The sequence below is a fragment of the Eubalaena glacialis genome, chromosome 19 (genome assembly GCF_028564815.1).
Source record: "Eubalaena glacialis isolate mEubGla1 chromosome 19, mEubGla1.1.hap2.+ XY, whole genome shotgun sequence".
In the NCBI taxonomy this organism is placed as follows: domain Eukaryota; kingdom Metazoa; phylum Chordata; class Mammalia; order Artiodactyla; family Balaenidae; genus Eubalaena; species Eubalaena glacialis.
Window position 1 is genome coordinate 14,357,918 of NC_083734.1, and position 21,141 is coordinate 14,379,058.

General features: G+C 44.4%; 1 protein-coding gene, 1 non-coding gene and 1 pseudogene across 2 annotated transcripts in view; 2 read left to right on the forward strand and 1 right to left on the reverse strand.

Moving 5' to 3' along the window:
* PRPF8 (pre-mRNA processing factor 8) overlaps positions 1 to 21,141 on the forward strand; it is a 33,926-nt gene that overhangs the window by 5,023 nt on the left and 7,762 nt on the right. The window contains exons 7-30 of the mRNA XM_061176748.1: positions 93 to 218; positions 314 to 419; positions 1,381 to 1,571; positions 1,713 to 1,832; positions 1,919 to 2,108; positions 2,242 to 2,361; positions 2,472 to 2,606; positions 2,954 to 3,083; positions 3,460 to 3,656; positions 3,784 to 3,990; positions 4,119 to 4,282; positions 4,423 to 4,549; positions 4,668 to 4,860; positions 5,135 to 5,322; positions 5,471 to 5,709; positions 5,926 to 6,072; positions 6,261 to 6,471; positions 6,668 to 6,784; positions 19,221 to 19,468; positions 19,708 to 19,887; positions 20,090 to 20,225; positions 20,341 to 20,510; positions 20,686 to 20,815; positions 20,930 to 21,076. Of these exons, the coding sequence (XP_061032731.1) occupies positions 93 to 218; positions 314 to 419; positions 1,381 to 1,571; positions 1,713 to 1,832; positions 1,919 to 2,108; positions 2,242 to 2,361; positions 2,472 to 2,606; positions 2,954 to 3,083; positions 3,460 to 3,656; positions 3,784 to 3,990; positions 4,119 to 4,282; positions 4,423 to 4,549; positions 4,668 to 4,860; positions 5,135 to 5,322; positions 5,471 to 5,709; positions 5,926 to 6,072; positions 6,261 to 6,471; positions 6,668 to 6,784; positions 19,221 to 19,468; positions 19,708 to 19,887; positions 20,090 to 20,225; positions 20,341 to 20,510; positions 20,686 to 20,815; positions 20,930 to 21,076 (3,919 nt within the window). The remainder of the gene's footprint in view (positions 1 to 92; positions 219 to 313; positions 420 to 1,380; positions 1,572 to 1,712; positions 1,833 to 1,918; positions 2,109 to 2,241; positions 2,362 to 2,471; positions 2,607 to 2,953; positions 3,084 to 3,459; positions 3,657 to 3,783; positions 3,991 to 4,118; positions 4,283 to 4,422; positions 4,550 to 4,667; positions 4,861 to 5,134; positions 5,323 to 5,470; positions 5,710 to 5,925; positions 6,073 to 6,260; positions 6,472 to 6,667; positions 6,785 to 19,220; positions 19,469 to 19,707; positions 19,888 to 20,089; positions 20,226 to 20,340; positions 20,511 to 20,685; positions 20,816 to 20,929; positions 21,077 to 21,141) is intronic.
* Positions 7,307 to 7,731, forward strand: LOC133080371 (small ribosomal subunit protein uS8-like; annotated as a pseudogene).
* On the reverse strand, positions 16,221 to 16,327 carry LOC133081033 (U6 spliceosomal RNA). Its single transcript, XR_009698704.1, has one exon. It is a non-coding gene; the product is annotated as a U6 spliceosomal RNA (small nuclear RNA).

Consider the following 21,141-nt stretch of genomic DNA (forward strand, 5'->3'; position numbering starts at 1 on the left):
AAGTCCCATGAAATCTCATCTTGATCCTTAAGATCCCATTGTAGTTTCCAAACTGCCCAACTAGTCTGCTCATCTTTGATGTTGCACCCTAGGGATGAAGACTGGAATGAATTCAATGATATTAACAAGATCATCATCCGGCAGCCCATCCGCACTGAGTACAAGATTGCTTTTCCTTACTTGTACAACAACCTTCCACACCATGTCCACCTCACCTGGTGAGAGAGCTAGAACCTAGCTGGGGGAAAGGAGAGGTGGGCATTTAGGTTGGGCCAGGGCAGGAGTACCTTGGCTGACTCTTCTTTCATTTTAGGTACCACACTCCTAATGTTGTGTTCATCAAAACTGAGGATCCTGATTTGCCAGCTTTCTACTTTGATCCTTTGATCAACCCAATTTCCCATAGGCACTCTGTCAAGGTGAGAGGAAGGGACGTTTGACCTCAGCTCTTCAACAGAGACTTCCTGTCCGGGCAGAAGCATTACTAGATAAAAATTCAGCTAGAGGGAGACATGTTTTCCATCCTTAAGTGTTCCCCTCTAGCTGTAAGCTAACGTGAGAGTTTGGCACTTGGCTCAGACCAAGTTATTGGTATTATCTTGTTTCTGTGATTATCCATTTGGGTTTTATCATTTCTCCTCTGGGACTCTACGTGGTCTTATTCTGGTCTATTTCCAGTGTTTTTTGTTTTTTTTTTAATCCTCTGTTGAGGTGTAATTCACTACCACACAATTCACCCATTTAAAGTGGATAATTCGGTGGTTTTTCGTTTATTCACAGACTCGTGCAACCATCACCACAGTTAATTTTAGAACATTTTCATTTCCTCAAAGAGAAACCCTGCACCCATTAGTAGTCACTGTATTTCCCTTGAATCTTCCTTGCCTAGGTAACTGCTAATCTACTTTCTGTCACTGTGGATTTGCCTATTTTGGACATTTCATATAAATGGAATCATACAGTATGTGGTTTTTTGCGGCTGTGTCTTAACACTTAGCATAATGTTTTTGATGTTGATCCACGTTCCATTATGTTCGTAACATGAACAGATCTCCTTCCCCAAGCCCAGTTTTTGGAGCTTGGACAGGAGGTGATTGCAGTGTTCACCTCTTCCTGGTACTGGGGGGTCCTCTGGGAGACCTTTTGCTGGTGAGCCAGTTGGGGTGTGAGGAGTGCTGCTTGCTTTCCTGGTTGGCCCTGCCTTGTTCTCTGCTCCCTTGGCCCCCTTTGCCCTGGCCCTTCAGGGCTTCTCTTGTCAGGCAGCTCAGTTTCCATGGCAGATGTAGCCACTGTACTTGGCCCCAGAGAGTTTCCCTCTGATCCCAAGTGTCTGCCCAGTTCAGTGGGAGCTAAATAAACCCTCGGGGGTTCTTCTTTCAGAGTCAGGAACCATTGCCAGATGACGACGAGGAGTTTGAGCTCCCAGAGTTTGTGGAGCCCTTCTTGAAAGACACACCCCTCTACACAGACAATACAGCCAATGGCATTGCCCTGCTTTGGGCCCCACGGCCCTTCAACCTACGCTCTGGTCGCACCCGCCGGGCCCTAGACATTCCCCTTGTCAAGAACTGGTAAGGCTTCTACCTGGGGGGCGGGGGGGGGGATGGTAGTGGATGTACAGGAGGAAAGACTCCAGCTGGGTGGGCGTACAGCCTTTAGCAGAGCAGCTGGAAGGAGAGATGGGCCAAGCTCTGGTGGGCTTGTTTTTTCAGGTATCGGGAGCATTGTCCTGCTGGGCAGCCTGTGAAAGTGAGGGTCTCCTACCAGAAGCTGCTTAAGTACTATGTGCTGAATGCCCTGAAGCACCGGCCCCCTAAAGCGCAAAAGAAGAGGTGAGGTGCCCTAGGGCCCCTACTCAGACTTTTTCCATTCCAGAGATAATCAGGAGTCTAACTCTCACTCCTTATTCCCACCCCAGGTATCTGTTCCGTTCCTTCAAAGCCACCAAATTCTTTCAGTCTACAAAGCTGGACTGGGTGGAGGTGGGGCTACAGGTTTGCCGCCAGGGCTACAACATGCTCAACCTTCTCATTCACCGTAAAAACCTCAACTATCTGCACCTGGACTACAACTTCAACCTCAAGCCCGTCAAGACGCTCACCACCAAGGTACCTGCGTTGGACCTTAGGGGTCTCCTGGGCTGAGGGATAGACTGGCTTTGCCCTGGCCTCTAAGGAGGGCATACATCCAGTCCAGACTACTGCTGACTAACGTTGTTTCTGTCCTTGGCCTCTTTTCCAGGAACGAAAGAAATCTCGTTTTGGGAATGCTTTCCATCTGTGTCGAGAGGTTCTGCGCTTAACTAAGCTGGTGGTGGACAGTCATGTGCAGTATCGGTTGGGCAATGTGGATGCCTTCCAGGTGAGGCTAGGAATTCCCAGTCCCGGCTCCAGGTGGGGAAGCTGGGTGAAGCCTGGGCTGATCGTGGATCTGGCTCTAGCTTAAAGCCTGATGGGGCAATTGTGTTGCAGCTGGCAGATGGGTTGCAGTATATCTTTGCCCACGTGGGGCAGCTGACGGGCATGTACCGGTACAAATATAAGCTGATGCGGCAGATTCGCATGTGCAAGGACCTGAAGCATCTCATCTATTACCGCTTCAACACGGTAGGACCCTGCCCTCGTATATTCATGTTCTCAGATCCATCTTAATTTTTACATCTAGTCAGGACTCTTTCCAGGCACCTGTTCGGAGAGAGGCTCTGAGTGTTTCATTACTGCCCTCATCTTGTGAATCTCAACACTTCCGTTCAAAGCCCACTTTTAGGTCTAAATAGAGAATCTCAGTGACTGCTTTCTTCATTTACTCCATTTTAGATATGGAGGTCTCAGAGTTTTCCCATTTTTTCCCTTAATTGCCATATATGTGCTCTTTGCCCCACCTCTGCCCAATTTTCTGTTGTTGTCTGAATGAATTGCTAACTTGTATTCTTGACTTCTGCTTGGAATCCTAGGGCCCGGTAGGGAAGGGCCCTGGCTGCGGTTTCTGGGCTGCTGGCTGGCGGGTCTGGCTGTTTTTCATGCGTGGCATCACCCCTTTGCTGGAGCGATGGCTGGGTAACCTCCTGGCCCGGCAGTTTGAAGGTAAGTGGTTTTCTCCGTATCCAGCTTCTCACATTATCACTTCAAGGGTAGATCATGTGTGTTCCTGTTCTGTCCCTTGTCCTTGTTCGAGACTGAGAATCCCTTCCTGTTGGATTGCCTCTAAGACCCAGTCTCCAACGAGTCTGACCTCGTATTCTGGGTCTTGGGCTTCGCTTTGGGGCCTTGAGGCTATCGAGCATTTACAGGATGGAAATTCCTCAGAAGTGTAGTTCTGAATATCTGACGTATCTTGTCTTGCATGTGCTGGGCTTTGTTTATACTACTGATTTCATTATAACCATGGTAAGCAGCAGCATGAAGGTAGAGACGCTTATCAGGAGCAACAAATCTTGCTTTTACTCACTTTCACTTCTAGGCCGACACTCAAAGGGGGTGGCAAAGACCGTAACAAAGCAGCGAGTGGAGTCACATTTTGACCTTGAGCTTCGGGCAGCTGTGATGCATGACATTCTGGACATGATGCCTGAGGGGATCAAACAGAACAAGGCCCGGACAATCCTGCAGCACCTCAGTGAAGCCTGGCGCTGCTGGAAGGCCAATATTCCCTGGAAGGTGGGTGTCTCCCCAACTCCGAGGAGGCATAGACATCATCTTCCTGGGCTCAGGATGACCACTTCTGGAATGTCTTAGGGGACCACGTGGCTCCCATCACTTCTCATTGTGCCTTTTGCACTTTTAGGTCCCTGGTTTGCCAACACCTATAGAGAATATGATCCTTCGATACGTGAAGGCCAAGGCTGACTGGTGGACCAACACTGCGCACTACAACCGAGAACGTATCCGCCGTGGGGCCACTGTAGACAAGACTGTTTGCAAAAAGAATCTGGGACGCCTCACTCGGCTCTACCTGAAGGCAGAACAAGAGCGGCAGCACAACTACCTAAAGGTTGGGCAGAGTCGGCTGGGCTTGGTGTGCGGGGGCGGGCAGGAGGGTGGACTGCAAAGTTGGGACCGTCCCTTGCCCTGGTGGGATTGGGCTGTGGTGGGAAGCTAATTATCATGTCCACCTTGCAGGACGGGCCTTACATCACAGCAGAAGAAGCGGTGGCAGTGTATACCACCACTGTGCATTGGCTGGAAAGCCGTAGATTCTCACCCATCCCATTCCCCCCACTCTCCTACAAGCATGACACCAAGTTGCTCATCTTGGCCTTGGAGCGGCTCAAGGAAGCTTACAGGTGAGAAGTAGAGTAGACAGGCTCCTGTGGGGAGGTGACAGGGGGAGAATGGCATCATCGTCAGAGTCCAAAGAAAGAAGGCCTTTCTGAGGATGGCTTCCTCTTGGTTTTCCCTTTCACCTTTACTCTTGCCTTGTCAGTGTGAAGTCTCGGTTAAACCAGTCGCAGAGGGAGGAGCTAGGTCTGATCGAGCAAGCCTATGACAACCCCCACGAGGCATTGTCCCGCATCAAGCGTCACCTTCTCACACAGAGAGCCTTTAAAGAAGTGAGTCAGATACCCGCCACGTTTTCCTTTGGCTTTGTGATTCATTCATGGCACCCAGGGTGGCAGGTTGCCTCAGATGATTGGTGGGTTGGTGTGAGCCAGCTTCCTTGTCCCACAGGTGGGCATTGAGTTCATGGACCTCTATAGCCACCTGGTGCCAGTGTATGATGTGGAGCCACTGGAGAAGATAACTGATGCCTACCTGGACCAGTACCTGTGGTATGAAGCTGACAAGCGCCGCCTTTTCCCACCCTGGATCAAGCCTGCTGACACAGAACCACCTCCTCTGCTTGTTTACAAGTGGTGCCAAGGTAAAACTTTTCTGGGATTGCCCTTGAGGAAGGGAGATGAATTAAGTTCTGTGTGAAAATTCTCATCCAGTCAGCATAATTAGTTTACTCTGTTGATGCATGGTACCAAGGAAACGGTGTTGATGTTACATTGAGCACAGCTGACTCTCCTAGCAATACAGATGAATGAATGGAGTGGTTGTGTGATCGGGTTATGAATGTGATAGCTCCTGTAGGCACTAGTTCTGAAAGGGAATTTCTAACCTGCTGGAGACCTGTGTTTCCTACTCCTCAGGCATCAATAACCTGCAGGACGTGTGGGAGACAAGTGAGGGCGAGTGCAACGTCATGCTGGAGTCACGATTTGAGAAGATGTATGAGAAGATAGATCTGACCCTGCTTAATCGGCTGCTGCGCCTCATCGTAGACCACAACATAGCTGACTACATGACAGCCAAGAACAACGTTGTCATCAACTACAAGGTGTGTCTTGGGGGCAGGGTGGCAAGGAATTGGGGGAGGGGTGGTTGTCTGGCCCACTGAGTTGGGATTTGCTGGGGGGAGGGCAAAAGAGGATGGGCCCCGAGAAGCCTGGGACTTGGCCATGGTTAAGAGTTGTCTTTCTTTCTAGGACATGAACCATACGAATTCATATGGGATCATTAGAGGCCTGCAGTTTGCCTCATTCATCGTACAGTACTATGGCTTGGTTATGGATTTGCTTGTGTTGGGATTGCACCGGGCCAGTGAGATGGCTGGGCCCCCTCAGATGCCAAACGATTTTCTCAGTTTCCAAGACATAGCCACCGAGGCTGCCCACCCCATCCGTCTCTTCTGCAGATATATCGATCGCATCCATATTTTTTTCAGGTGAGGGCTTGCCTGGATTCTTATCCTTGCAGGGTGTTGAGGTATATGCCCAGCTTCTGGAAGCAGCTCTTGTACTTGCTGCTGGGTTGGGGCTCTAAAATGGGATGAAGTCCTGTGAGTAGGGTGCAGGTTGGGGGTGGCCCCCGTCTCTGGAGCTGTAGACCTCATGAGATCCCAGTGTACTTGGCCCTCAGCAACGCACCTTGTCTGGTGTAGGTTCACAGCAGATGAGGCTCGGGACCTGATCCAGCGTTACCTGACAGAGCACCCTGACCCCAACAATGAAAACATCGTTGGCTATAATAACAAGAAATGCTGGCCCCGAGACGCCCGCATGCGCCTCATGAAGCATGATGTCAACTTGTGAGTCTAAGTTGGGGCCGTGGGAGCTGGAAGGATGTCAACCTGAGGGACCCAGAGGACAATTAGAGGGAATTTATAAGGTGGTGTCCTGGGTGGGAGGGTGTACTCTGTCAGGATATCATCAGTCTGGCCTTTGAAGGGAAGTTCCTTCTAGGAGACTGATGTGACCCTATGTTCTCTGTGGGCAGGGGTCGGGCAGTGTTCTGGGACATCAAGAACCGTCTGCCACGCTCAGTGACTACAGTTCAGTGGGAGAACAGCTTCGTGTCCGTGTACAGTAAGGACAACCCCAACCTGCTGTTCAACATGTGTGGTTTTGAGTGCCGCATCCTGCCTAAGTGCCGCACCAGCTATGAGGAGTTCACCCACAAGGATGGGGTCTGGAACCTACAGAATGAGGTACAGCCTGGAGCGGGACCAGGGGGTAGTAGGAGTAGCATTACCATGCCTGTACATCCTGCGTAGGTGGGGGTGAGGTATACTGCACACCTTTTCATTGTCAGTCAGTTGAGCTCTGTTGGGAGGGTAGGGCTAAGTGGTGGTTCTTGTTCCTGTGGCAGTTCCAGAGATAGTTAACCTTGACCTTATGGTTTAGGTTACTAAGGAGCGAACAGCTCAGTGTTTCCTGCGTGTGGATGATGAGTCAATGCAGCGCTTCCACAACCGTGTGCGTCAGATTCTGATGGCCTCTGGCTCCACCACCTTCACCAAGGTACATACAGCAGTAGTGTCCTTTGTCCGTCTCACATCCCTTTCAGCTCTTTTCTCCTTTGCTCTCCTTTCTTCCCAACTGTGTCCAGTGTACTAGTCTCCATGCTTCATGGTACAGCAGCTTAGAGTGTCAAATCACCTCACAGTTGTTTCCTGAGAATTCCCTGTAGGAAATCTACAGTCTACTTTTGTGTAGTTGTGATGATTCTAAGTTAAGGTAAGGGTAGAAATTGGATTTTTAAATGTGAACAAAAATCACCATTTTTGCATTGTCCCCAGGCTTGTTATCCAGGTCATACAGTTTATCTTTTGACCAGTAACATAATGTGCATGTTAAAAAGCAAGTATAATGAGCTATATATATCTCAGTGTTTATTTCCCCTTCAGTTGTTTCCAAAGGCCCAGCCGAAGGCAGCTGGAATTGAAAAAGAGTAATCTGAGGATTTGTTAACTGTGTGTTCTTAAGTTTCTGCAAGGTTTAAAAAGTCGCCTTGCTCTTTTCTGCTGTCTTCCCATTCCACTAATGGTGCACGTGAATGTCCTGGCTGGTACTCTCAAGAGCATCAGTAATGCCAAAAAGAGAGGGAAGTGCTAGGTTGTTACTAGGTTGTGTTCCAAAGTCACTGTCCGGTTTCTAACTCTGATAATGAGGCAGGGTTACACTGGTGAATTTGAAATCATTGATGATCACAGAACGGGCAAAACTTTGAATTTCACAGGCAAGTTAAACAAGTGTAGTGATGTGATCAGCCCCAGATTTGCTGTGCAACTCAAAGATCTAGAAAAATGGCAGAATATTCTGCTCTTGCCCCATCAGTTTGGTTTCATTGTACTGACAGCTCAGCTGGCATTGTGGTCCACAAAGAAGCAAGACATAAAAACACATGGGAAAAAAAAACACACACACACAAAAAAAACACATGGGGAATTCTTTTTCTAGGAATGTAATGCATACATAGAAATAAAATGCCTCAGTGGATTAAAAAAAAATCACATCATCCTGGTTTCTCTTAGAATAACTCTTAGCTGTAGCATTTTCTTTCCTTCTGACCTTCATATCCCTTTAAATATGCAGCATATAAAGAAGGTTTCCAATTTTTTAGTAATAGTTCTGTTAAGGATACATTTTTTTTATCTTAATATTCCTTACCTAAAGTCTCTCATGATACATTTTCTTAGTGCAGGGAAAAAGTGTTTGTCTTTTTAGGTTGGTTTATATCGTCCAAGAGTCAGATAATAGGAATTGTGTAACTCATTCATTCCATTTGTGTTTGTTGATAGCCACTGTGTTCAAGGCATTACACACACACTACCTGTGACATACAGTCTCTGCCTTCCAAGAGCTCACTACCTAGTTGGAGAGACAAATGCATAGTCGAGAACTACAGTACAATGTGTTTATAGAGGTCTTGTGTTACTTGGGAATCTGTGAGAATCCTCAAGTTCATGACTGTAGCCCAGTCTGGGAGAGGAAGAGAGAAAGACTTCCTGAAAGAAATAACATGTGAGAGGCAGGTGAGGGAGAGCATTCTTTCAGCCAGAGGTATGAAGAGGTAGCCAGCGTGGTACATGTGAGGCCATAAAAAGTTTGGGTTTACGGCAGTAAAACTGTGGAGGAGATGGAGGCTGGATAGGTAAGCAAGAGCTAGATCATGGAGGGCATCACGTGCCTTGTTAAGAATCCCATAAGGGGGGACTTCCCTGGCAGTCCAGTGGTTAAGACTCTGCGCTCCCAATTCAGGGGACACAGGTTCGATCCCTGGTTGGGGAACTAAGATCCCGCGTGCCATATGGCGTGGCCAAAAAAAAAAAAATCCCATAAGGGTCTTGAGCGTGGGAGTGACTTTTTCAGGTTTCCGTTCTGTGTTAGGTGGTTCACTCGTGCAGCTGTGGGGAAGATGGATTCAGAAGAGGAGGAGGAAAGATGAGGTCTGGGGACTACTGCTGAAGTCCAGATAGAAATGATGAGAACTGTGAACGTACGCAGAGGGGAACAGATTTGATAAATAGTAGGTACAGTCAGCAGAGCTTCATTTTGGTGACATGCCAGAGGGAAAGGTAGTCAAAATAACATTCAGTTTTTGGCATGGGTGACTAGGTGAATGTTGGTGCCATCAACTGGAGGACTACAGGAAGAAGAGCAGGTTTAGGAGAGAAGATAAATGGATTTAGTTTGGGATATTAAAAGTTTGACGATCCTGAGAACATCCAGATAGAGGTTCCAGCAGGCACTTATTTATATCGTATTTCTTCAATTCCAAAATAAATATATGTGTGTGTGTATTTAGTGGTACCTCTTAGATTTGATGAAAAGCATTATGAGTTTGAAGCTCCAGGGAGAGAAATGAGGTGAGAAAGTAAGAGCGACTAGGGGGAACTTAGAGGTTCCTATAGGATGTCCAAGTGGAGATAACTTTGGAATCTGAAGCTTGGGGAAGATGTCTGGGTTGCAAATATAGATTTAGGAGTCTGTCAATATAAAGGAGATGGTTGAAAACTCAAGAGTGAGCAAGATTATCTGGGGAAAGTGTAAGGAGCGAGAAGAGCAGAGGGTTGAGTTTGGAACTGTAGGGAACACTGAGCAGCATGGCCAGACTGGGAGAGTGCCGGGCCATGGATGCCAAGCCCGTCAGGAATTGGGATGGGCACTTAACAGTGTCAGTTGCCTAAGAGTGTTTCAGTCAGATAAGGCCTGACAAGTATCCATTGGATTTGGCAGTCAGGACGTCATGCATGACCTTAGCAAGAGCTGTTTCAGAAACATGGGGATAAATGCCAGATTGCAGTGGGTGAGGCTTTATGGGAAGTGAGGGAGTGGAGACGGCAAGGACTGTCAGTTTGCCAGAGCAGGAGGAGGAGGAGGAGGGACATTAGACGCCACCTAGAGGGAGATAGAAGTCAAAGCAGGTATTTTTAAATGGGAGTGATGGGAGTATGTGTACAGCAAGGAGCCAGTAGCTGTTCAGAGTGCAGCAGAGAAGTGTGGTAGGTGACGGAACGGTGTCTGCACAGCAGGCATAGAGTAAAGGGAGAACAGAGGGAAGCATCCTCTGAACCTAGTAGAAAGAGGTCTGCATAGTTGTGAACGTAGATAAGTTTAGTGGGAAGTTATAACAAACCTTGCATTTTTCAGCTTCACCTGGGCTGGAGTGAGGGGCAGGGGGTGCTGGACTTGAGCACAGTGGTGAGGGTGTGATTCGATTGTTGAAGAAACTGCACTGAGGGTTTTAAGAGAGTGACGACAACTGTGAGTGAGTGTGGGCTCTTCCCAGAACTACTCAGCTTCTCAAGCTCTCAGCAACGGGCTGGAGAAGGTGGATAGATTGTAGTGCTGATTTAGGATTAGGGTTTTGCCAGAGGGCTGTTGTGGAGTGGTAAGGGGTTGGATGCAGGGGAATCAAGGGTGCTGGCCCCTATTGGAATCCTGGGTATTGGGAGGGAGAGAAGGAAGAGACCAGAAGAGGCCAGTGGCCTTGGGAAAAAGTACAGGGATCAAAGGAATATATGTGTGAGAGGTAAGAGCCTGAGTAAAGGAGGAATGTCAGAGGTCAGGGAGGCAGTTTAATATCGTCCTTAGAATAATGGGTTTTGGAGTCAAACTGGGTTTAGTCATAGCTCTACCACATTACTCTTGGGATCTGGGTTAAGTCACCCACCCACTCTGGGCCTTAGTTACCTCATCCATAAAATGGGGGTACTGATATGCTAGCTAGCTCAGAGGGCTTTTGTGACAAATGATGCTTATAATAAGCTATATTACTCAACAGATTTTGTAATAAATGTTTGCTGTCATTGATTAGAGGGATCTCAGAGATTATGATCAGATAGTACAGTATTGGAATTTGTTTCCTGAGGTGTGTTAAGGTAAAGCAGTTCTTGTAATAAAATTTCTTGGTCCTCCAAGGTTGATAATAGAAGGGAAATCTCCAGTAGGGCTATAGGTGGCTGGACCTTATGGCGCTATTCTTGTCCTTCCCGCCAGACTCACTTGTCATTATTACTGATGGGGGCACTTTAGGTGCTACCCCCATTCTTGCTTTATGTACCTGCAGTGCAATAGCCCAGGCTTGGAGCCAGGACTCCTTCAGTCCTAGTAGTAGCTATGAAATAAGACTGGAACATTTAAACAAGACTTTGATATGGGCCAGGAATAACAGAAGGAAAATAGAAATGCACCACATTAGATCATCTGACTTACAAGGTGCAGCCTACTCAGCTTTAGCTTATGAAGGACCGTAAGGCCACCTTCCTGCTGAGTTCCCTGTCTTCCCACAAACAGCATTCTCTCTGTCCTTCACCAGGGAATCCCTTTAAGCATGTGTAGATGACTTAGTCTAAAGCCAAGAGGAAAAGAACATCTTTGCCTGGCAGTAGATGTATTTCTCTGTTCTTGTTTTGTTTTGACTTTTATTTTACATTATTTGTTTTTTGAAAACTTTGTTTTTTTAGAGCACCTTTAGATTTATAATAAAATTGAGAAGCAGGCACAGAGATTTCCCGTTAACCCCTGCCCCCACATGTGCAGAGCCTCCTCCATTATCAACATTACTCACCAGAGTGGTACATTTTTTTTTACCAAGGATGAGCCTACAGCGACACATCATAACCACCCAAAGTCCTTAGTTTACCTTAGGGTTCACTCTTGGTGGTATATATTCTGTGGGTTTGGGCAAATGTATAAGAATACATATCCATCATTAAAATATCATAGAGAGTATTTTTACTGCCCTAAAAATCCTCTGTTCTCTGCCTGTTCATCTCCCCTGCCCCTGCCCCAGCTATGTGTTTAGTTTTAGATGGAAAAAATTTGTTGTCTAATGTACCATGGTTCAAAAGGACACAGTAAAAGTTCCCATTAATTTTTCTACCAGTTATGTTTTCACTTACAGTAAAAAGAAATTAAATACTAACAGAACCCAGAAAACACCCAGAATCCCATCATCCTAACATCAGTTTTATTTTCCACATTCCCGTCCAAGTTGGTCATGTGCCATGATGGGCAGGTTATGTGAATTGAATTTGTTTTTTTTCTGAAGACTTAATATGTGTCAAGTTCTTACCATGGTACCTAGTACATGGAATCACTCAGTGTTATTCTCTTTCTTGCCTCCCCTCATCCCCAGGAACTTCTGCTATTCTTAAAGGAATGTGATACTCCTTGGGAATTCATACTTACTCCCTTCTGGGAATAAAGCACTGGTAACTGCAGCAGAACTGGAGTGTTCTGTGATACAAACCATGCATCTTGTGATTCTAAGGACCAAATACAGTCAGAGAACTTACTAAGACTCGGAGTTGTCTTACTGAAGTCTGTTTGCTTTATTCCCAGATCTAGCCCATTCTGGTCCCCAGCTCTCCGCTCTCATTGCTATAGGTCTGTTGCCTTGGTTGTCTCATCCTGAGCACAAGCTAGATGCTCAGTTTTGCTTTTGTGATTTGATTCAGGTCAAGCTGTTACCTCATCCAGGAGTCACTTCATCCTGCCTGTCTGAATACTATTTGCTCAAGGCTAATTCCTGTGATAACTCCAGCCAATGTGATCTTTCACTTCAACAATTGCCTAGCAAACGTATTCCTTACGTTAAAGTGTTGATTATATCGTTTGGTATTTTGTGGTTGCTCTCTTTTTCAAAGATTGATCTTTTGGTTTCATTGATTTTTTTTTTAATTTAATTTATTTATTTTTGGCTGCATTGGGTCTTTGTTGCTGCGCGTGGGCTTTCTCCAGTTGCAGTTATCGGGGGCTACTCTTCATTGCGGTGCTCGGGCTTCTCATTGCAGTGGCTTCTCTTGTTGTGGACCACGGGCTCTAGGTGCGTGGGCCTCAGTAGTTGCGACGCATGGGCTTAGTTGTTCCGTGGCATGTGGGATCTTCCCGGACCAGGGCTTGAACCCATGTCCCCTGCATTGGCAGGTCGATTCTTAACCGCTGCACCACCAGGGAAGCCCTGTATCCCTCAAATTTTGATAGGTTTTCATTTTCATTCAGTTAAAAATGTTTTCTAATTTCCCTTGTGAGTTCTTCTTTTGTCTTTTTTTTTTTTTTACTCATATGTATTTTTAAAATTTATTTTATTTATTTATTTGGCTGCGTCGGGTCTTAGTTGCGGCACACAGGGTCTTCAGTCATGGCATGCAGGATCTTTCAGTTGCGGCATGTGAACTCTTAGTTGCGGCATGCATGTGAGATCTAGTTCCCTGACCAGGAATCAAACCTGGGCCCCCTGCACTGGGAGCGTGGAGTCCTAGCCACTGGACCACCAGGGAAGTCCCTCCCTTGTGAGTTCTTGTTTTACCCATAGGTTACTTAGAAGTATGTTGTTTAATTTTCAAATATTATTTGAGGGGTTTTCCAGGTATTTTTCTTTTATTAGTATCTAGTTTAATTCCATTATGGTCAGAAAACACTCTTTATGATCTTAGTTTTCTCAAATGTATTTAGACTTGTTTTATGGTTTAGCATATATGGTGACTGTCTTCGTGTGCACTTGAGAAAGAATCTGTATTCTGCTTTGTTGGGTTTTACAAATGTCATTTAGGTTTAGTCAAGTGATTGTGTTGTTCAAGTCCTATGTCTTTTTTTTTTCTTTTGTCTATTTCTATCAATTATTGAGAGAAGATTGTCATAAGTCGTGGATTTATTTCCCTTTTCAGGTTCCTCTTTTTATTTTTGGCTTTAGAGACACCATTCACTTTGTTTAAGACATCCAAGCTTATAACATAAAGACATATGACATTTTTCCAGAAATTTATATCTTTTTTGAGCACAGAAGAATGTCTGAAGTTCAGACTGCTCTGGTATCTTTTAAATATTTAGTCAAAGTTGGGCAAAGCATAATTGGCTTGGCTTACAGGTAGAAAACCAAGAAGGGAGTCATCAGGAGATTAACAGGCTTAGGGGAGTAGGGAGCCATCTCATTGAGACCAAAATGCAAACTGACAAACTTTTTGTCCAAGAACCTGCGTATGGGTGATGACCAAGGAGTGTGCCAGGTGGAATGCTGTATCATGTACCTGAAGATACAGCTAGAATTAGAAATGAACTTTACAGCTGGTGCACACATAGGCATTTCAATAGGTAGAAGCAACTCTGTTGACACTCCAGCAAGGAATATGTATTGTTCATACTGTTGGGCATAATTATATAATTTTTTTTTTTGAATCTTATGCTTCAACAGGTCCATGATTTTTTGCTTCATATATTTTGAAGCTCTGTTATTAGGTATGTAATATATTTATTATTTTTTTAAAGATTTAATTTTATTTATCTTTTGCTGCGTTGGGTCTTCGTTGCTGTGCACGGGCTTTCTCTGGTTGCGGTGAGTGGGGTTGCTCTTCGTTGCCGTGCATGGGCTTCTCCTCGCAGTGGCTTCTCTTGTCGTGGAGCACGGGCTCTAGGCCTGCAGGCTTTAGTTGTGGCGTGCGGACTCAGTAGTTGTGGCGCACGGGCTTAGTTGCTCCATGGCATGTGGGATCTTCCCGGACCAGGGATCGAACCCGTGTCCACTGCATTGGCAGGTGGATTCTTATCCACTGCGCCACCAGGGAAGTCCCTAAGTATGTAGTATATATAGAATTATTATATTTTCTTAATGAATTGACTCCTTTATCATCATGAAATATTCCTCTTTATTCCTTGTAATATTCTCTGTTCTGAAGTCTACTTTGTCTGATATCAGTAGTGCCCCTCTAGCTTTGTTTTGTGTGTGCATGGATGTCTTTTTCCATTCTTATACTTTTAATCTGTGTCATTATAATTAAAGTTAACTTCTTATAGATAGCATTTAATTGGTTCTTGCTTTTTAAATTCAGTTTAACAATCTTTGCCTTACAAATGGTCTAAACACTCCAATTAAGTTTAATATGACTGTCAGTGTTGTTGAGTTTAAATCTGCCGTCTCGTTCTCTGTTCTTTATTCTGCTTTTTTCCTCTTTTCCTGCCTTTTTTATTTATTTTTTAAACAGGAGAAAATCAAACGAAAGTTTCATAACATATATATGTGGGAGAGACCCAGGAAAACTGAGTAACTCATTTTCGTGCCTCTTTTGGATTGAGTGGGGTTTTGGTATGATTTTAATTTATCTCCACACTTCGCTTATTAACTACACTTCTTTGTTTTTTATTGGTTGCTGTAGGGTTTACAGTATATATCTCTGACTTACTGTGACCACTAGTCCACTATCACGTTACATATTGTACGAGAATCTTTCAATAATATACTTTCATTTTTCTCCTCATTCTTTGTATTTTTTTGTTTGTTTTGTTTTTTTGTTTTTTTGGCCATGCCCCACGGCATGCAGGATCTTAGTTCCCTGACCAGGGATCAAACCCGTGCCCCCTGCAGTGGAAGTGAGAAGTCTTAACCACTGGATGGCCAGGGAAGTCCCTGTAGTGTTTTTGTCGTATGTTTTAACTGTACCTGTATTATAAACACAGTGATACTTTGTTACTGTTTTGGCTTTAAACAGCCTTTTTATCTTTTACAGAAATTACAAAATGAGAAAAAAATGTCTTTTACATTTTACCCACATACTTACTGTTTCTGGTGTTCTCCATTACTTTATGTAGATCCAGATTTCCATCTGGTATTGTTTTCTTTCTGCTTAGAGAATTTCCATTAACATTTCTTGTAGTAAAGGTGTACTGGCAATGAATACACTCTGCTTTTGTTTGTCAGAAAAAGTGTTTATTTTGCCTTCATTATTTTTTCTGCAGCTTTACAATGTTGTTAATCCCATCTGTACATTTTAAAATTTCAGATATTGTAATTTTTATCTCTAAAAGTTTCATTTGGGTCTTTAACATCTTCTGTTTCTTTCCTCATTATGTTCATGTTTTTCTTTATATACTCAAGCATAATTATAAAACGTTTAATAGCTGTTTTAAGGTCTTTGTCTACTAATTCCATCGTCTCTTGTTTCCAGGTCTGTTTGTACTGATTGATTTTTCTTCTGTTTATGGGTAATTTAGTCCTACTTCTTTGTATGCATCCAGTTTTTGATTGGATGCTAGAAATTGTGTAATTTATATTGATTTATGGATTTTGTTATATTCCTTTAAAGAGTGTTGGGTTGTGTTCTGGTGTACAGTTCAGTAACTTGTGGTTTAGTCTGATCCTTTTGAGGCTTGCTTTTAATTTTAAGCTTCTTGGTTATAGTGAATCCAGAGCACCCTTTCTTCTGGGGCTAATTTATCTCCACTACTAAGTTGATAACTTTCTATGGCCTATACCTAATTCCCATTTATTACAAAGTCTCTGTATGGCTGGTGAGCACACAAACTGTTGTCAACCTTATGTGAGTTGTGGGACTTGTTCAGCTTACTGATCTGGTGGTGGTTCTTTCTTTGACCTCAGAGTTTTTTTGTTTTTTTTTTTAACATCTTTATTGGAGTATAATTGCTTTACATTGTTGTGTTAGGTGCTGCTGTATAACAAAAAAATATGAAATGCTTCACGAATTTGCGTGTCATCCTTGCACGGGGGCCATGCTAATTTTATCTGTATCGTTCCAGTTTTAGTGTATGTGCTGCCGAAGCAAGCACGACCTCGGAGTTTTATAGCCTGCAAATGGATCCCTTCATGGGTCTTCAAAGATCTCTCTCTCTCTCTTTTTTTTTTTTTGTTGCGCTGTGCAGCTTTTGCAGTATCTCAGTTCCCTTACCAGGGATTAACTGGCGCCACAGCAGTGAAAGCCCAGAATCCTAACCACTGGGCCACCAGGGAACTTGCAGATCTCTTTTTTTTTTGAAGTATAACTGACTTACAATATTATGTTAGTTTCAGGTAAACAATATAGTGATTTGCTCCTTTTACACATTACAAAATGATCACCAGGATAAGTCTAGTTACTATCTGTCACCACACAAAGTTATTATAATATTCCCTATACTGTACATTACATCCCCATGACTTCCTTATTTTATAACTGGAAGTTTGTACCTCTTAGTCTCCCTCACCTATTTCACTCATTCCCCCACCCTTCCAAGTATCCGTGTTGTTGCAAATGGCAAGATTTCATTCTTTTTTATGGCTGAGTAATATTTCTCTGTGTGTGTGTGTGTGTGTATATACATACCACATCTCCTTTATCCATTTATCTATCAATAGACATTTAAGTTGCTTCCATATATTGGCTATTGCAAATAATGCTGCAGTGAACATGGGGATGCACATATCTTTAGTGTTTTTGTTTTTTCAGATAAATACCCAGGAGTAGAATTGCTAGATTGTATGGTTGTTCTATTTTTAATTTTTTGAGGAACTTCCATACTGTTTTTTGTAGTGTCCACACTACTTTACATTACCGTCGATAGTACACGAGGGTTCCCTTTTCTCCACATCCTTGTCAACGCTTGTTACTTGCCTTTTTGATAATAGCCATTCTGACAAGTGTGAGGAGACATCTCATTGTGGTTTTGATTTGCATTTCCTTTATGATTAGTGATGTTGAGCATCTTTTCATGTGTCTATTGGACATCTTTATATCTTCTTTGGAAAAATGTCTCTTCAGCTCCTCTGCTGAATAGACATTTTAAATCAGGTTTTTGTTTTTGTTTTGTTTTATGTTGAGTTGTATGAGTTCTTTGTATTGGGTTGGCCAAAAAAGTTCGTTCAGGTTTTCCCATAAGATGTTATGGGAAAACCTGAACGAACTTTTTGGCCGACCCAGTATTTTGCGTATTAACCCCTTATCAGATATATCGTTTGTAAATATCACCTCCGGTTCAGTGGGCTTTCTTTCCATTTTGTTGATAATTTCTTTTGCTGTGCAAAAGCTTTTATTTATTTATTTATTTTTGGCTGTGTTGGGTCTTCATTGCTGCGCGAGGGCTTTCTCTAGTTGCGTCCAGCGGGGGCTACTCTTCGTTGAGGTGCGCAGGCTTCTCACTGCAGTGGCTTCTTTTGTTTAGGAGCACGGGCTCTAGGCGTGTGGGCTTCAGTAGTTGTGGCTCGTGGGCTGTAGAGCACAGGCCCAGTAGTTGTGGCGCACGGGCTTAGTTGCTCCGCAGCATGTGGGATCTTCCCAGACCACGGCTCAAACCTGTGTCCCCTGCATTGGCAGGCAGATTCTTTTTTTTTTTTTTTTAATTTTTATTTATTTATTTATTTATTTATGGCTGTGTTGGGTCTTCGTTTCTGTGCGAGGGCTTTCTCTAGTTGCGGCAAGTGGGGGCCACTCTTCATAGCGGTGCGCGGGCCTATCACTATCGCGGCCTCTCTTGTTGTGGAGCACAGGCTCCAGACGCACAGGCCCAGTAGTTGTGGCTCACGGGCCCAGTTGCTCCACGGCATGTGGGATCTTCCCAGACCAGGGCTCGAACCCGTGTCCCCTGCATTGGCAGGCAGATTCTTAACCACTGCGCCACCAGGGAAGTCCCTGGATTTCTTTAATGTCTTTTTCTTGTCTGGTTGCTGTGGCTAGGACTTTCAATAATATGTTGAATAAAAGTGGTGAGAGTGGGCATCCTTGTCTTGTTTCTGATCTTAAAGGAAATTCTTTCAGCTTTTTTTTTTTTTTTAATTTTTTGGCTGTTCCGCATGGCATGTGGGATCTTCCCTGCGCCACCAGGGAAGCCCAAATTTATGTTTTTATTGAAATGAAATTCACACTTTTAAAGTATACAATTCAGTGGTTTTCATTATATGCATAAAATTGTGCAGCCATCACCACTAATTCCAGAACATTTTCATCACCCCACAAAGAAACCCTATACGCATTAGCGGTCACTCACTCCCCATGTCCCTCCCTGCCCCAGTCCTCTGACAACCCCTAATCTACCTCCTGTCTGTATGGATTTGTTTCTTCTGGATATTTCATATAAATGGATCATGTATGTGACCTTTTTCGTCTGGTTTCTTTGACTTAGTATAATGTTTTCAAGGTTTATCCATGTTGTAGCATACATCAATATTTCAGTCCTTATCATGGATAAATAATATTTCATAATATGGCTGTACACCATTTTGTTTATTTATTTGTCAGTTGATGGACATTTGGTTTTTTTCTACTTTTTGGCTCTTACGAATAATGCTTTTGTGAACATTTGTGTATGCATTTTTGTGTGGACATATGTTTTTATTTCTCTTGGGTATATACCTAGGAGTAGAACTGTTGGGTCATATGGTAACTCTCTTTAACCTTTTGAGGAACTGCCAGGCTGTTTCAATGTGGCTGCACTATTTCATATTCCTAGCAGCAGTATATGAGAGTTCCATTTTCTCCACATCCTTGTAACTATATTATAGCCATTGCAGTGGGTGTTAAGTAGTATCTCATAGTGATTTTGATTTATACACACTTCCCTAATGACATTGAGCTCAAATCTTTCTTGAGAACTAGGGAGAATATAACTAATTGTATCTGGTGGTTCCTAGCCACACACCCTGTCCTTGCAATGACTTATCTATAATTTACTTCTTTTTCACTATCTTCAGATTGTGAATAAGTGGAACACAGCTCTTATTGGCCTTATGACATACTTTCGGGAGGCTGTGGTGAACACCCAGGAGCTCCTGGACTTGCTGGTGAAGTGTGAGAACAAGATCCAGACACGAATCAAGATTGGCCTCAACTCCAAGATGCCGAGTCGCTTCCCGCCTGTCGTGTTCTACACCCCTAAGGAGTTGGGTGGACTTGGCATGCTCTCAATGGGCCATGTGCTCATCCCCCAATCTGACCTCAGGTAGGACTTGGCTGAAAATCTTGCTAGGGAACCTGAGGGAAGGGGATGTTTCTTTTTTTTCTTTTTTTTTTTTTAAACATCTTTATTGGAGTATAATTGCTTTACAATGGTGTGTTAGTTTCTGCTTTATAACAAAGTGAATCAGTTATACATATACATATGTTCCCAAATCTCTTCCGGGATGTTTCTTTATTTTCAGTTTTTATTTTTTCTCTAATCTCGGTTGTGTCCCCAAACAGGTGGTCCAAGCAGACAGATGTAGGTATCACACACTTTCGTTCAGGAATGAGCCATGAAGAAGACCAGCTGATTCCCAACTTGTATCGCTACATACAGCCCTGGGAGAGTGAGTTCATTGATTCTCAGCGGGTCTGGGCTGAGTATGCACTCAAGAGACAAGAGGCCATTGCGCAGAACAGGTGGGCATCCGGGAGGGCATAGCAGTCCTGTTGAGGGGGGTGACCTTTGAGTCCTGCCTGGAGATCAGGAGTAGAGCATGCTGTATTTTTATGGAGTCAAGGAAGTAAGTTGTATGTCTGACCCTATTTATCCTTGGCCAGGGAGGAATGCTGAACTCTTCATATGAGTATTTGTTTAACTTTGATCTTTTTTCCTTGGCAGACGACTGACCCTAGAAGATCTAGAGGATTCATGGGATCGTGGCATTCCTCGAATCAACACCCTCTTCCAGAAGGACCGGCACACACTGGCTTATGATAAGGGTTGGCGTGTCCGAACTGACTTTAAGCAGTACCAGGTACGTGGAGGGGATAGTGGAGAGATTTTCCCTGAATTAGGAGAGTCTGTGGCCATGCTGGGAACCTGGAGCAGTGGGCACCCAGAAGCTTCACTGTACCTGCCTTGCCATCTAGGTTTTGAAGCAGAACCCTTTTTGGTGGACACACCAGCGGCATGATGGAAAGCTCTGGAACCTGAACAACTACCGTACAGACATGATCCAGGCCCTGGGTGGTGTGGAAGGCATTCTGGAACACACTCTCTTCAAGGGCACTTACTTCCCTACCTGGGAGGGGCTTTTCTGGTGAGGATTCTGTTCTCCCCTTACAGTGACCTCTCACATGTCACAGCTCTCTGAGCTCATCCCTCATGTGCTTTTGTGTTCTACTGCGGTGTTGCCCACACAGCCACCCCAGGTGGTCAGCAGTGCTCTGGGGGATGGCAGGATGTCACTTTACCTGGTCTCTTCTGCTTCCCAGGGAGAAGGCCAGTGGTTTTGAGGAGTCTATGAAGTGGAAGAAACTAACCAATGCTCAGCGATCAGGATTGAACCAGATTCCCAATCGTAGATTCACCCTCTGGTGGTCCCCAACCATCAACCGAGCCAATGTGAGTGTGATTGATAGACATGGGAGATGGGAAGCTAAAAACAAGGGTTTCTACTTCCTTAATTATGTCCTGAGAACCTCTCGGTCTCTAGTGTCACTCTCTTTTTCCTGTCAGGTATACGTAGGCTTTCAGGTGCAGCTGGACCTGACAGGTATCTTCATGCACGGCAAGATCCCCACACTGAAGATCTCTCTCATCCAGATCTTCCGAGCTCACTTATGGCAGAAGATCCACGAGAGCATCGTTATGGACTTGTGTCAGGTGGGCTAGAATTGAGGGGAGAGGATGCCACAAAAAGTCAAGTCAGCTCTCTCTTTTGGGTATGG